The sequence below is a fragment of the Saccoglossus kowalevskii genome, chromosome 6 (assembly GCF_978046115.1).
Source record: "Saccoglossus kowalevskii chromosome 6, keSacKowa6.1, whole genome shotgun sequence".
NCBI lineage: Eukaryota > Metazoa > Hemichordata > Enteropneusta > Harrimaniidae > Saccoglossus > Saccoglossus kowalevskii.
In genome coordinates, this window is record NC_140646.1 from 25,495,206 (window position 1) to 25,506,829 (window position 11,624).

Below are 11,624 nucleotides of genomic sequence, written 5' to 3' on the forward strand. Positions count from 1 at the left end.
TGCGCAAAATGCGCCCTCAAATAGGTCATTTTTGAAACGATGGTACTTTACCACTAACGTTTATCCCAACAGCCACGTAATAGTCCAGCCCCTCTGTTTATGACAACGTGGTCGAGAGAAATAAAACTCTCGTTTATTATACGTACTTAGCTAGAATATCAAGGAACGTTTTTGTACGAGTCGATAGGAACATTAAAATAGTGATGTTTTAACAGCGCCCTCTGCATTCAATTTCATTGGTTTGCTTCCAACGTTTGTGTAAATTGTCGTATTATCTAAATGTTTGTTTATCAAATACAATCTAATGATAATATACTCATACATGTGTGAGATCTGTGTTCATAAACAGTGATTTCGCACAACCTAATGCATTCTCCCGGTGAATATATATTTAATTATCCCGACTTTATTGTGAAAGAGGTATTAACAGCAACATTGTGCATAGCTTAAACAAGCGAATTTCTCAGTTTGTACATTTGAAATATGTTAGAATAAAATAGATTTTTATTATTACTTAGTGTCAATATTAAAGTTTATATGCACTGGTGCCTATTTTTGTTTACCATGGCACTGTGTCGGGTTGTTGATGACCTTCACATAGTGACTTGGATTTTCCATATTGCAGATACTTCTGGAGACTTTGCTATCATACTTAAGTTTGAATGAACATATTGTAGATATTGATTAGTATATTGTTTATGTGCCAATTTTCATGATTGCGTGTATAATATTGTCTACATGACTTGTAACTTAGTTACGCCCCCTGAATTAGATAATATTTGAAAGTCAGGTAATTGAAACCAACAATAAATTGCAATTATATATCAATTTCATTTCACCTGCCGGTGCCAGGTCGAACATAGGAACCTGCGGACTTTAGAAAAAGCTCCCTAAACGTCAGATGTGTTAGTGAATCAATCTCGGCCAATGTATTTGACCGTCCTATTGAGTCTGTCGAACACTGACCCAAATTTGGGGTTGATTCCTGTTGGTGTTCAACCCCGTTATGAATTGAGGTCAGGCTTTATAGATCATGGGTCCTATGCAACAATTTGTTATACGGTATATGCGACATGGAAACTTATTAAATAACTACATTCCCTTAAAACTGTCATGTTAAATGTGATATCAAAACATATCCAATGGATGTAACTCATTAAAACTGTCATGTTATTATCAGTATCCTTTATTCTATGTTTTGGCCTTATTACCCCCCAAACATTGCAAATAGAAGTGTGCATGGAATCATGGGAAGAAACAGGGTGCATTGCCGTGCGATACTGTTATATAATAAATGTGATTGGCAGGTCATATTTGTTTACAACTATGGAAGGACAATTGGAAACAACCAGGTGTGCTTTACATAACAAATGTTCACAATCTACTGACTAGTCTACGTGAGACGGTAACTGTATCATAGCTGTTAATCTTTTCCTGGTTTCAGTTAAAGAATAATCCATATCAATATTGATGGCTTCTGCAAAAGAAGCGGGAAAAGAGTGATATCCAACTGAACCCACGTCCTTGATGACATAGTAGAAGAAATTAGTAAATTAATCATTCCTTGATGAAAGTTTAATAATAAAATGACATGAGAATTTCAATGTAGTTAATTCGGGATTATTATACCCCAGGTGTAAGATCTTCCACTTGATTGGATAGAACGCGGTCACGTGGAAGTCAATAAAACACATTCTTCGATTTGTAGACATTTTGTAATTCTAATCCCGACATTTCAGAAATAAGTTAAATTAGTTTGACATAAATAGTAAATAACAAATAGTCAATAATATTGATTTTCGCTGTTTAAACTGATTTGACTGTAAATAACTACATTTTCCTTTGACAAATTGAGAACTAAATTCCAATATAAACAGTATTCTTTTAGTGTGTGTCTTGCTTTTTTTAGCCGGTTCTGCATTAGCCTGACAAGTTGGCGTAGGTGGCGCCCTGGACTGCTGCGATCCCCACCAAGTTGGCGTAGGTGGCGCCCTGGACTGCTGCGATCCCCACCAACGCCTGACAGAATAGTGTAGTTTTCGTCGGTAACTTCAAAATAGAAACTCCACACCCAGATCTAGATTCTGTTGCGTAGTTATGAATATTCAATGAAGTAGTCATGGTAACTCTGTCAGTCATAGATTACAACGTGCTAAATATAAACAAACGCCACTCAAGATTACGCACGATAAAGATAACAAGTCAACAAGCTTACGATGATTATTTACTTCAGTAGTGAATATTCTAGGAGGAAGACATGGAGTTCTCTACACCATTGTGCGAATTTTCCAACCAACAAATTACTCCTGTGAAGACGACTTTTGAATTAACTCTGGACCCTACATCGTGTGCAATTCGCGGTACCGATGTGTCAAGTCAACCAAAACACCGAAGACCGATATTTTCCAGCAATTCTAGTTTGTCGTCCGACACGGTCTCTGTTTTGAATAGCATTTTTGCCGTTTCTTTGGAAAGAGAAAAGCACAGTGGAAGTTTGTGCAAGAAATGTTTCGACAACTTGCACAGTACAGTCAGACTACGAAATAAGGTGGAGAGTCTGGAGAATGACCTGAGATCACGTCGCGGAGCCCTTCCGTCCATGGTTATCCGGAAAAAAAAGGCTCGTGAATCTGAGGTCACCGGTTAAACCACAGGCGAAGCGAACGAATTTCGGAAATTCTACAAGGCGGCACCTGTGTGACGTTTTCGACGACATACACGATGACAGTCGTGTTAAGGTAAATATTTTAGTTTTTACGTGAGCTGGAAGTTTAAATGCCAGCGTCTGGAGGAAATTCCAAGATGGCGGCGTGAGAAAATAAAAGTGATCGGTCGAATGTGTTTTTCGCTAAGTATGTTCTGCCATGTCATTTGGTTATTTCAAATTCTCATCGCTACTTAGAATTTAACAAATAAATTATTTTATTGTTTTTCACATTTTGAAAAAGAGAGAATTAATTGAGAGCTCCCGAATTGAACAATTTTAAATTGAAAGAATAATTATTGGCAGATTATATATAAACAAGTCACAACTAACAACTCACCATGTAAACACTGCTGTGATTTCATATATATGAAAATTCTTTATAATTTTCATGCTTTGTACAGCAATAACACAGTAAATTAAAATTGTTCTGCCACCATAAAATTAATATTTTTCGTTGTGTATTATTTTTTGAAACTTGGTAAAAATGATAACCAGATTCTTAAATTCTATTGAAACTGTATGAAGATATTAGAACAATGTTTTCTTTTATTTAATTCCCACTTGTGAATATATTAATGCCATCATTGTACTTATGAGAGAATGATATAATTCAGGTAAAAATGAATGATGATATGATTCATTTAGACTGTATCAGTTACTAGTATACTATTGGTTTAGCTACTGGAATATTTCTTTAACATTAATTTTTTTTTTGCATGCAGATTCTTATTAATGGTGCACTATTCACTGTTACATCTGACTTGGAAAGCGTAATCATGTCACTGGTGCTGGAAAATTATGCTAAATTTTCTGTTGCTGTTTTAAAAAATGAAAAAACTAGTTCTATGGAAAGCAGCAAAGTGATACAGAAGGCAGCCGACGAATGTCAGGGTTTGTGTGCAGTAAATAAATCTATTCTACAGAAAAATGGAACAACATCTTTAGAGTCATTCACATGGAGCAAAGTTATGGATGAATGGACTGAGATGGCACCAACATTTAAAGAATTTATTTTAAAATGTGGTAAGTATTTTGATTAAAATACTACCCACAGTTTCCAGAGGGCACTATACTCATCTTACCCTGTCAGGCTATATCATATGTGTATATTTTGTTGGTGTTGGTGATTGAGTGGTGCACTCGCCAGACTGCTAGCACCACTCACGCCAACTTGTTAGGCTAGTGTAGGGTGAGATTGTAAAAGTATTTCTGTGCAATGTTTTATGTAGAATGATCAAAACACACATGAATATTGTTTTTTACTAGTTTTTCTTTATTATGCGGATATTGGTGATGATTAGTATCATGGTTATTTTTTATAATAATTCATTATTGTTGCAAACCCATATACAACAAATATTTTGCAAATTTACAGGTGTATCTAAGAGGGCTGCATCAAATGACACAAAGAAGATAGCACAGAGAGAGTGTAAATTGGTCATGGCTGGATGTTTACTATTATTTGCAAGATCCAACAAAATGAGTGCTGCTCAGTATTTTAATAGTCTGATCATGGCTGGTGGGAACTGTGATGCTATGGTAAATGGAATTTTATTTTATTTTAAGAGTTTAATTTAATCAAACATTTATAGTGTAATATAAATATTGCATATTTTTTACCATTATTTTCCTAAATACAAATGAGCATTTGTTGTCTGTTGAACCAATGACAACAATGATTTGATGGATAGTTTTCGTCTGATGTATTTTTTCTTATTCATAATTATTTTTTTTATCTTTCAAAGGTGTACAGAAGACTAAATGCTATTGGTGTCTGTATGTCACATACATCTGTGATGAACAAGTTAGATAATTTTACAGCTATATGTGATAAACCTGTCAGAAGATGGAAATCTGATATAGAACAACAGTGTATTGGTGTTACTGCTACTGTACAAACAGAGAGCAGTATTAGTGCAGGCTATTCGGTCGTATTTGATAATCTTGACTTGAACAAGAAGGCCCGACATATGACTGGAGAACACAGAAATCAAGACTTTCACTTTGTCAACACTTACGCAGTTAAAGATCGTGTAAACTGTGAAAACCTGCCAGACGATGCTCCAATCTGTGACATCTTGAAATTGCCAAACACTGTATTTCTACCAACCGCAGCAGATCATAAAGCATTAAAATCTGACTTTGCAGAAATAATCATCAGAATTATTGTACAGGAGATGTCTTTTTTTACTAAACATTTCAGTAATACTATGGTACGTCATATACCGCACACATACTCGGAAGAGTCATCTGTAAAGTCTGAATTGGTAAGTTCATGAAACAAGTGATATTATATTGCTATACGTGGGAATACAACATGATGGTATATCCATTGTACGCATGTGTATTATATTCAAGGAATATTTTACTGATTTGGTTTCTCTCAAACTGGCTCATTTTGTGTTAAACTCAATGGCCACTTTTATTAAAAACTGCCATTTTTTTCATACCTTCTGAAAACTATTTCAAATTTGTTATGAATTCAGATTTATTTGTATTGATTGTTAACAAGTTTTTAATTCATTTAAAGTTGTCATATTTTCTTTGCCAAACACCAGAACTATTTCATACATCTTGCTGATGGAAGTGATTTTTATGTCATTGAAATGTTTTTGTTTTTTTTCTTATTACTGGTAATTTTAATTCAAGATCCCTCTTGGAATACTTATAAAGAATGAGTGCAAAACAGATGAGTGTATAGACGTGCTCAAGTTTCTTCACCAGTATGTACCTGGTTCGAGTTATCAGAACCAAGATGTTCCTCCCCCCAACAATGACAGTCTGAGTGAAGATGAAAGAACTGATGTTACAGTCAGTGGAGACAGGGAGTCTGATGAATCTGTGAATGTTGATAGTCCACTCAGCATATCAGAGTACGCTGAAATCACAAAGTTAGTATTATATACATTTTAGTATTTATGGGTTATTTTTCAAAAATTTGATTTTGTGTAATGGATCATAGGATAGCCTGACAGGGTAGCAGCTTCTGTTGACTACTCATGCTACCCTGTCATGCTATTTGTGGAACTGTTTTTAATTTATTACAAAAGCATTTGTATATCAAATACCAATGCCAAGTATCTTTGTCTTAGTATTACCGTAATGCCTGAAGTCATTCTTGTACTTTGCTGAACTCTGTTTCTTTTATAAATTTCAGTGAGAATTGTGAACATGGTCCACTTAAGAAGATTGTTTGTACTGGTGATCAGTTAAGCGTTGAGAGAGCAGTCAATGCACAAGAATGTGTCATGTTCCAGAGGACACCAAGTGATAGATTAGAGGGACTTGAGATGAAAATAGCAGACTGGCATGCCGATAAAATCTATTTAGAGGCAAGTTCAGTTGTGTCCAAAACATCCTTTTGGCACAAGCAAATATGTGTCTATATATATTTCACCATACCCATACTATTTATCTGCATTACACTGCTAATACCACTCTGCAAAAAAAACTAAACACAGGTCATATAAAAAAGACAAAATATAAAAATTAATAAAACCTATTGGAAATTTATGCTATTGTTTCAATGTCGAATTTCACACAACTAATATAAATATAAACAAGTTTCTGGTTATTCTGTTTTCAATAACTGATGTGTGCCTGTGATTTAATAACATTGTTATTAAAATCCACAATTGTCTTGCTAGTTTTTTTCCCAAAAATTCATCAAACGGTCAGTGCAGTCACATGAGTTTAACTGATGTGCATGATGGACACCAGAAACATGAATATTTTCTCCTTAGCTTAATTGCTGTTTTTTTTCTATTGCAGACAATCTGGAATGAGTTTTATAGCACAAATTCTGAAAGAGATGCAGGGACGCTTTATCACTTGCGAAATAAAATAGATAGGAGGAATGTTGTAAAGAATGCAAATGTTGATGTCAATGCCATCAGAGACTTTAATGACATTGTTTTTCATGGACATATAATTGTTGCAGCCATGAAGACTCTAAACATGAGTGAAAAAGACGAGCGCCCAAAATCAGCACCAAGAGGAATAGAGGTATATTCCCATGAAGAAAAGCGATCCTACATGCTATCTGTTGCTAACAGTATCCTTGAGAAACTAACATTGTCAACATTCTATGCAGAAGAACTCTGCAATCAAGATACTGGTACACACATAGAAGGGTATGCATGTGGATATCCTGAATGTGATAAAGTTTATAAAAAGGATGGCAAAAGACTAGCTGATCATCGTGCTACATGCATATATAGACGATTGCAACAGCCACAACCAGCACCACAGCAACATCCTGATCTAACACCACACCAACTGCCTGGTCCAGTGCCACATACACTGCCTGCTCCTGGACCACAGATACTTTCTGGTCAAGCTGAACAGTCCACGCCCACAACACTACCTTTTGCAGCAGAACAGCCCCAACATGGACAACCAGTTAGAACTCTTCTTCAGTCAGGGACAACAATCAATGATTTGATCTTTGGACCTGAAGAGCTTGAACAACACACTTCTAGTATGTCTGTGATAAAGAAGGAAGACCACATTTTCAACTATCACAGTAGTTATTTGCGAATGGCATTGTTAGATGCAGCTTTGAAAGATGCCACAAGAGAAAATGATGGGGAAAAGAGACTACTGTATTGGAAGTTTCTCTTTCTGCACTATAAAGTGTATGGGCATACCAAATATGCTTTGGAAGCCTTCAGACTTCTCAGTCAGGTCAATGGTACCTTAACACCTAGGATGGCTGCTAAAGTGAAGTTCAATCGCACAGTTAATCTCCATGGTGGTATTGGTAGAAATATTGCTGATGACCTGGCAATTGAGTTTCTGAATAAAGATGCCAAGGAGCGACTTCATAGGCTTGGGCCAAATATGACTGAAAATGCAGTGAAGAGAATTGGTTCAACATTGAAAGTGGTGGCAGACATTGAAAAACAGTACGACAAATCAACTAGGATTTCTAATCCAGGTGGCAAACATGGTAGACCAAGTCATGATAGTGACCTAAAAATAATTATTAAGGAGTTATTGCATATGAAAGTTTTTCATTATGTGCCAGGCAGATACCACATGCACTTTCCTAACTTTCCGGCCAACAGAATATCTAGTGAATTAGATGCGGTCAGTGTCCGCAAGTGGCTAAAACACCAGAAAAAAGTATTTGCAGAAAAAAAAGATTATCAGATGCTGCCTTGAAATGCTGAGCCATCACTAAACTAGTTATCAACATGTTTGACTGTACAATAATTTTGCTCTCCATGTACCGGGTAATACTGTAAAATACTTTATTTTTACTGGAATTATTTTCCCTGAAAGCAATTACAGACTAGCCTATCAAGTACTACTAATCACTTCATTTATTTATTTTCATTGAAATAATGACCACAATGAATACATTAAATTTTGAGTGTTAATTTACTTTTCAATAAAGTGTATCTTTGATGTCTGTACGCTGAATTCGCAAAAACGACATGCTCACGAAAAAGACATGTTTAACAGTAATTTTCATTAAAAAAATGTATTTTTTTGTCCCAGAACATAATTTTTTTTATATATTAGTACATGTCATTAAGGGAAAATAGTCTTCAGTGGCAGCTGTGTACAGAAATGTCTGGCTGTACAAATCAAACAGCATTGTGGTTAACTTATTGTTCTGTGCGTTGTTTGTGAACTACTCAAGTGGTTCACAACTACACTAAGTGTGTGTGTGTGTGTGTGGTGGGGGGGGGGGGGTCAGGACATTTTTGTAAACTACTAATAAGGTGAAGTCATGAAACTGCTTAATCATTATGTAAATAACGTTATTTTTATTTATTTGACAGTTTTTATTTTGAAATACCCTATGACACATAATAATGGTTATTTAACACATGTACACTCAGCACTTCTATCTGTTGTAAAATATCAACAAACTTGTACATAATTTTATTAAATACAGAATGATGCTGTCAGATTCAATCTGGGAAATTACATTATTTCATTATTAAACTGGTGTAATATTAATAATTAGTGTGTTTGTCATCAATATTACATTAACTGATTATTGCAGGTAATAAAATTGCAGGTAGGGCAATATACTTGTGTTATATACATATATCATTAATGATATCTGATATTTTCTGAGCTTGCATAGAATCAAAAAAAGAAAATTCTGTCATCACATCATCAGCATTAAATAAAACTGATGCAGAGTTTGCTATCCGTTCAATCACAGCATTGCCAAGCCCAGTTACTAACTCCACATCTGTGAACAATTTGTAGGCATTGCCTTGCTCCTCGTCAATCTGAATGCTGTCTTCTAACAAGCTAAACTGGTATTCAAACAATTTTACTTTCACTTGATCAGTTTGTTCTTGAGTTAACTCTCTAGATGGCATTAGATAATTTTCTTGCATTTCTGCAGAAATGTCATCATCGCTGTCATCAGATATGTTAAACACAGGAACAACCAGACAGTTCCCACACTGACATTTTGCTCTACAAATATCACAACACTGACATAAAGTGCCAGTAAACTGAGGCACATTTGTTGAGTCATCACAGTTGTCATGGCTACTGAAAATGTTCATGATGAACTGTCGTCTGCAGGTTTCTGTTTTGCAGTACTGGATCATTGACTGATCCGTGGCCTTCAGTGTTGTATTTCGCCCACTGTGATAAATGACTGAAAACGACTGTAATTTCCCATCTCTGCCTGCACGTCCACTTTCTTGGTAGAAACCCTCAAATGTACGAGGTGCACCCCAATGTACAACAGCACTGACATCTGGTATATCAACACCCATGCCAAATGCCACAGTGGCAATAACAACACGCAAACTACCTTTCAGGGAGAAATTTGTTAGAATGTGAGTTTTGTTATCATCATTTGTGGCACGATGGAAAACTCCAATCATTCGGTTTTCATAAGACTGTTGCTGACTAGCATATGCCTTGGAACCCAGTTCTCTCATTAAATGCATGTATAGCGTAGTGCAAGATTTAATACTTCTACAATAAATTAGCACCGTTCTGCAATCCCTTCCTTTCTCTTGCAACTCCTCTACCAACCACCTCAGTGACTGCATAACATCATCAGACTGTATGGTACTGTAGAATATATTTGGTCTATTTGGTGTGGCTTCTATTATCTCCAGTGTTGGTGAAAGACCAAGACTATTAATAATGGCCTGTCTGCATCTGGATGTGGCTGTTGCCGTGAGTGCAGTCATTGGTACATATGGTGGCACCAAAGACCTCAGCTCCTTCAGGTTCATGAAATCTCTTCTAAAATCATTTCCCCTAAAACAAAAGTAAAAAAAATTACTATACAGTCATACATCTTGTCACATTCTAGAAAATATTTGTGCATCATTACAAAAATAAACTTGCAGTTGAAATAATTTCCCCCCTATTTGAAACTTTTAAAACCAGTTTAAAGTGCAATAATGAGAAAGACAAACTGGAAAAGTGGTCAGTGATTTCTAGAGAAAATATTATGAAATATCATTGAATATAATTTAACACTGGCTAGACATAAAAATACCTGCCATAGTCAAATTAACACACAGTCTAGGTGCTTTATTTTCAAATGGCAGCACAACAATCCATTTTCAAAATAAATATAATGCAACAAAAATCGAGCTCCCGTGATATGAACGACACATATTCAAAATTATCTAATATTTTAATCAGCCACTGGCTTCATCTGAGACCCCCCCCCCAGCCTACACAAACAGATCGTTCAGTCATAAACGAAAATGAGATGGCAAAAAATACTCGCGAAGTTGTCGATTGAAACAGAGAGCTATATTTTAAACAACCCAAATTCATCATACCGCACCGCACCCGTTTATAATTTTTAGATCGCACACTTGAACGGTTTCGTAAAGATTATTGTTTACATCGGCCGCCATCTTCCTTGAATGGACTGGCTAAATTTAGATACGCGTAATTAAAAATACTTTCATTGAAAAAAAACTTACCATAAATCGACACAGTGGGCTTCGTCAATAGCGATTCCTATAAGATTTCTTTGATAAACGTCACTAATCAACACTTTTCTCCACGACCGACTCAGAATCGCCTCCGGCGAAGCGAAAACAACCTGGCATTCACCGTCTCTTACTTGCCGGGCGACGTGGTGATCGTGCTGTGCCGATCCTATCAGAGCAGCAGAAATCCCGTACTTTAAACATCGCTTAACTTGGTCTACCATCAGAGATATTAAAGGGGAAATAACCAATATTATCGAGCCAGAACTTTCTGAACAAATGTCGAATGCTTTTGGCGCCAGCGAATAAATCAGTGATTTCCCAAAGCCAGTCGGTAGAATAATCAACGCATCTTCACCCCGATACAGTGACTCAATTCCGCGTTTCTGTTCAGACTTCAACTGGATGTTAAATTTGCTCTCAAGTTCAACAATAGCCTGTTTGATAGAGTTCATGATTACGACGAACAAAGTGAAGTGGCTGTTTGATTAAGTTGAACATTTAACTGGTACTTGTGTCCACGGCAATTTGACACGTGCTGTCGGCAACCTCACACATGCTTTTCAACGAGTTGGTAAACAATGGGCAGGAAGACGATCAGAAGTGATAAGTTGTTGTCTCAACAATCGCAACGCTTCGTGAATGGTTAAATTATGACGGATGTCAAAATCAATAGTTTCTGAAATCTGATTGGTGCCGACAAAAAGTTGTCGGAGATAAGAAAAAACTACACTATTCTGTCAGGCGTTGGTGGGGATCGCAGCAGTCCAGGGCGCCACCTACGCCAACTTGTCAGGTGGGGATCGCAGCAGTCCAGGGCGCCACCTACGCCAACTTGTCAGGCTAGTTCTGCATATAAGTTAGAGTTGACTGTATTTTTTAAAGCAGCGAATTCGTATATACCTTGTCTATTTTATCAATGATTTTATCCATTTTATCGCAGCGCGTGTTCGAATTTCTTGTAAATAAACAAT

The 11,624-nt window shown here is 36.2% G+C and overlaps 2 protein-coding genes across 2 annotated transcripts; one reads left to right on the forward strand and one right to left on the reverse strand.

The window, feature by feature from the left end:
- Positions 1–3,577: 3,577 nt before the first annotated feature.
- On the forward strand, positions 3,578–6,162 carry LOC146742180 (uncharacterized). The gene is made up of 5 exons (XM_085500636.1): positions 3,578–3,730; positions 4,083–4,246; positions 4,453–4,974; positions 5,357–5,598; positions 5,865–6,162. The coding sequence occupies exons 1-5, from the start codon at positions 3,676–3,678 to the stop codon at positions 6,160–6,162; spliced, it is 1,281 nt and encodes a 426-aa protein (XP_085356762.1). The 5' UTR covers positions 3,578–3,675.
- A 2,598-nt stretch (positions 6,163–8,760) lies between these two features.
- LOC146742181 (uncharacterized) lies at positions 8,761–11,105 on the reverse strand. Its single transcript, XM_085500637.1, has 2 exons — positions 10,642–11,105; positions 8,761–9,958 (listed from the first exon to the last, which is right to left on the reverse strand). The coding sequence occupies exons 1-2, from the start codon at positions 11,103–11,105 to the stop codon at positions 8,761–8,763; spliced, it is 1,662 nt and encodes a 553-aa protein (XP_085356763.1).
- Positions 11,106–11,624: the final 519 nt, after the last annotated feature.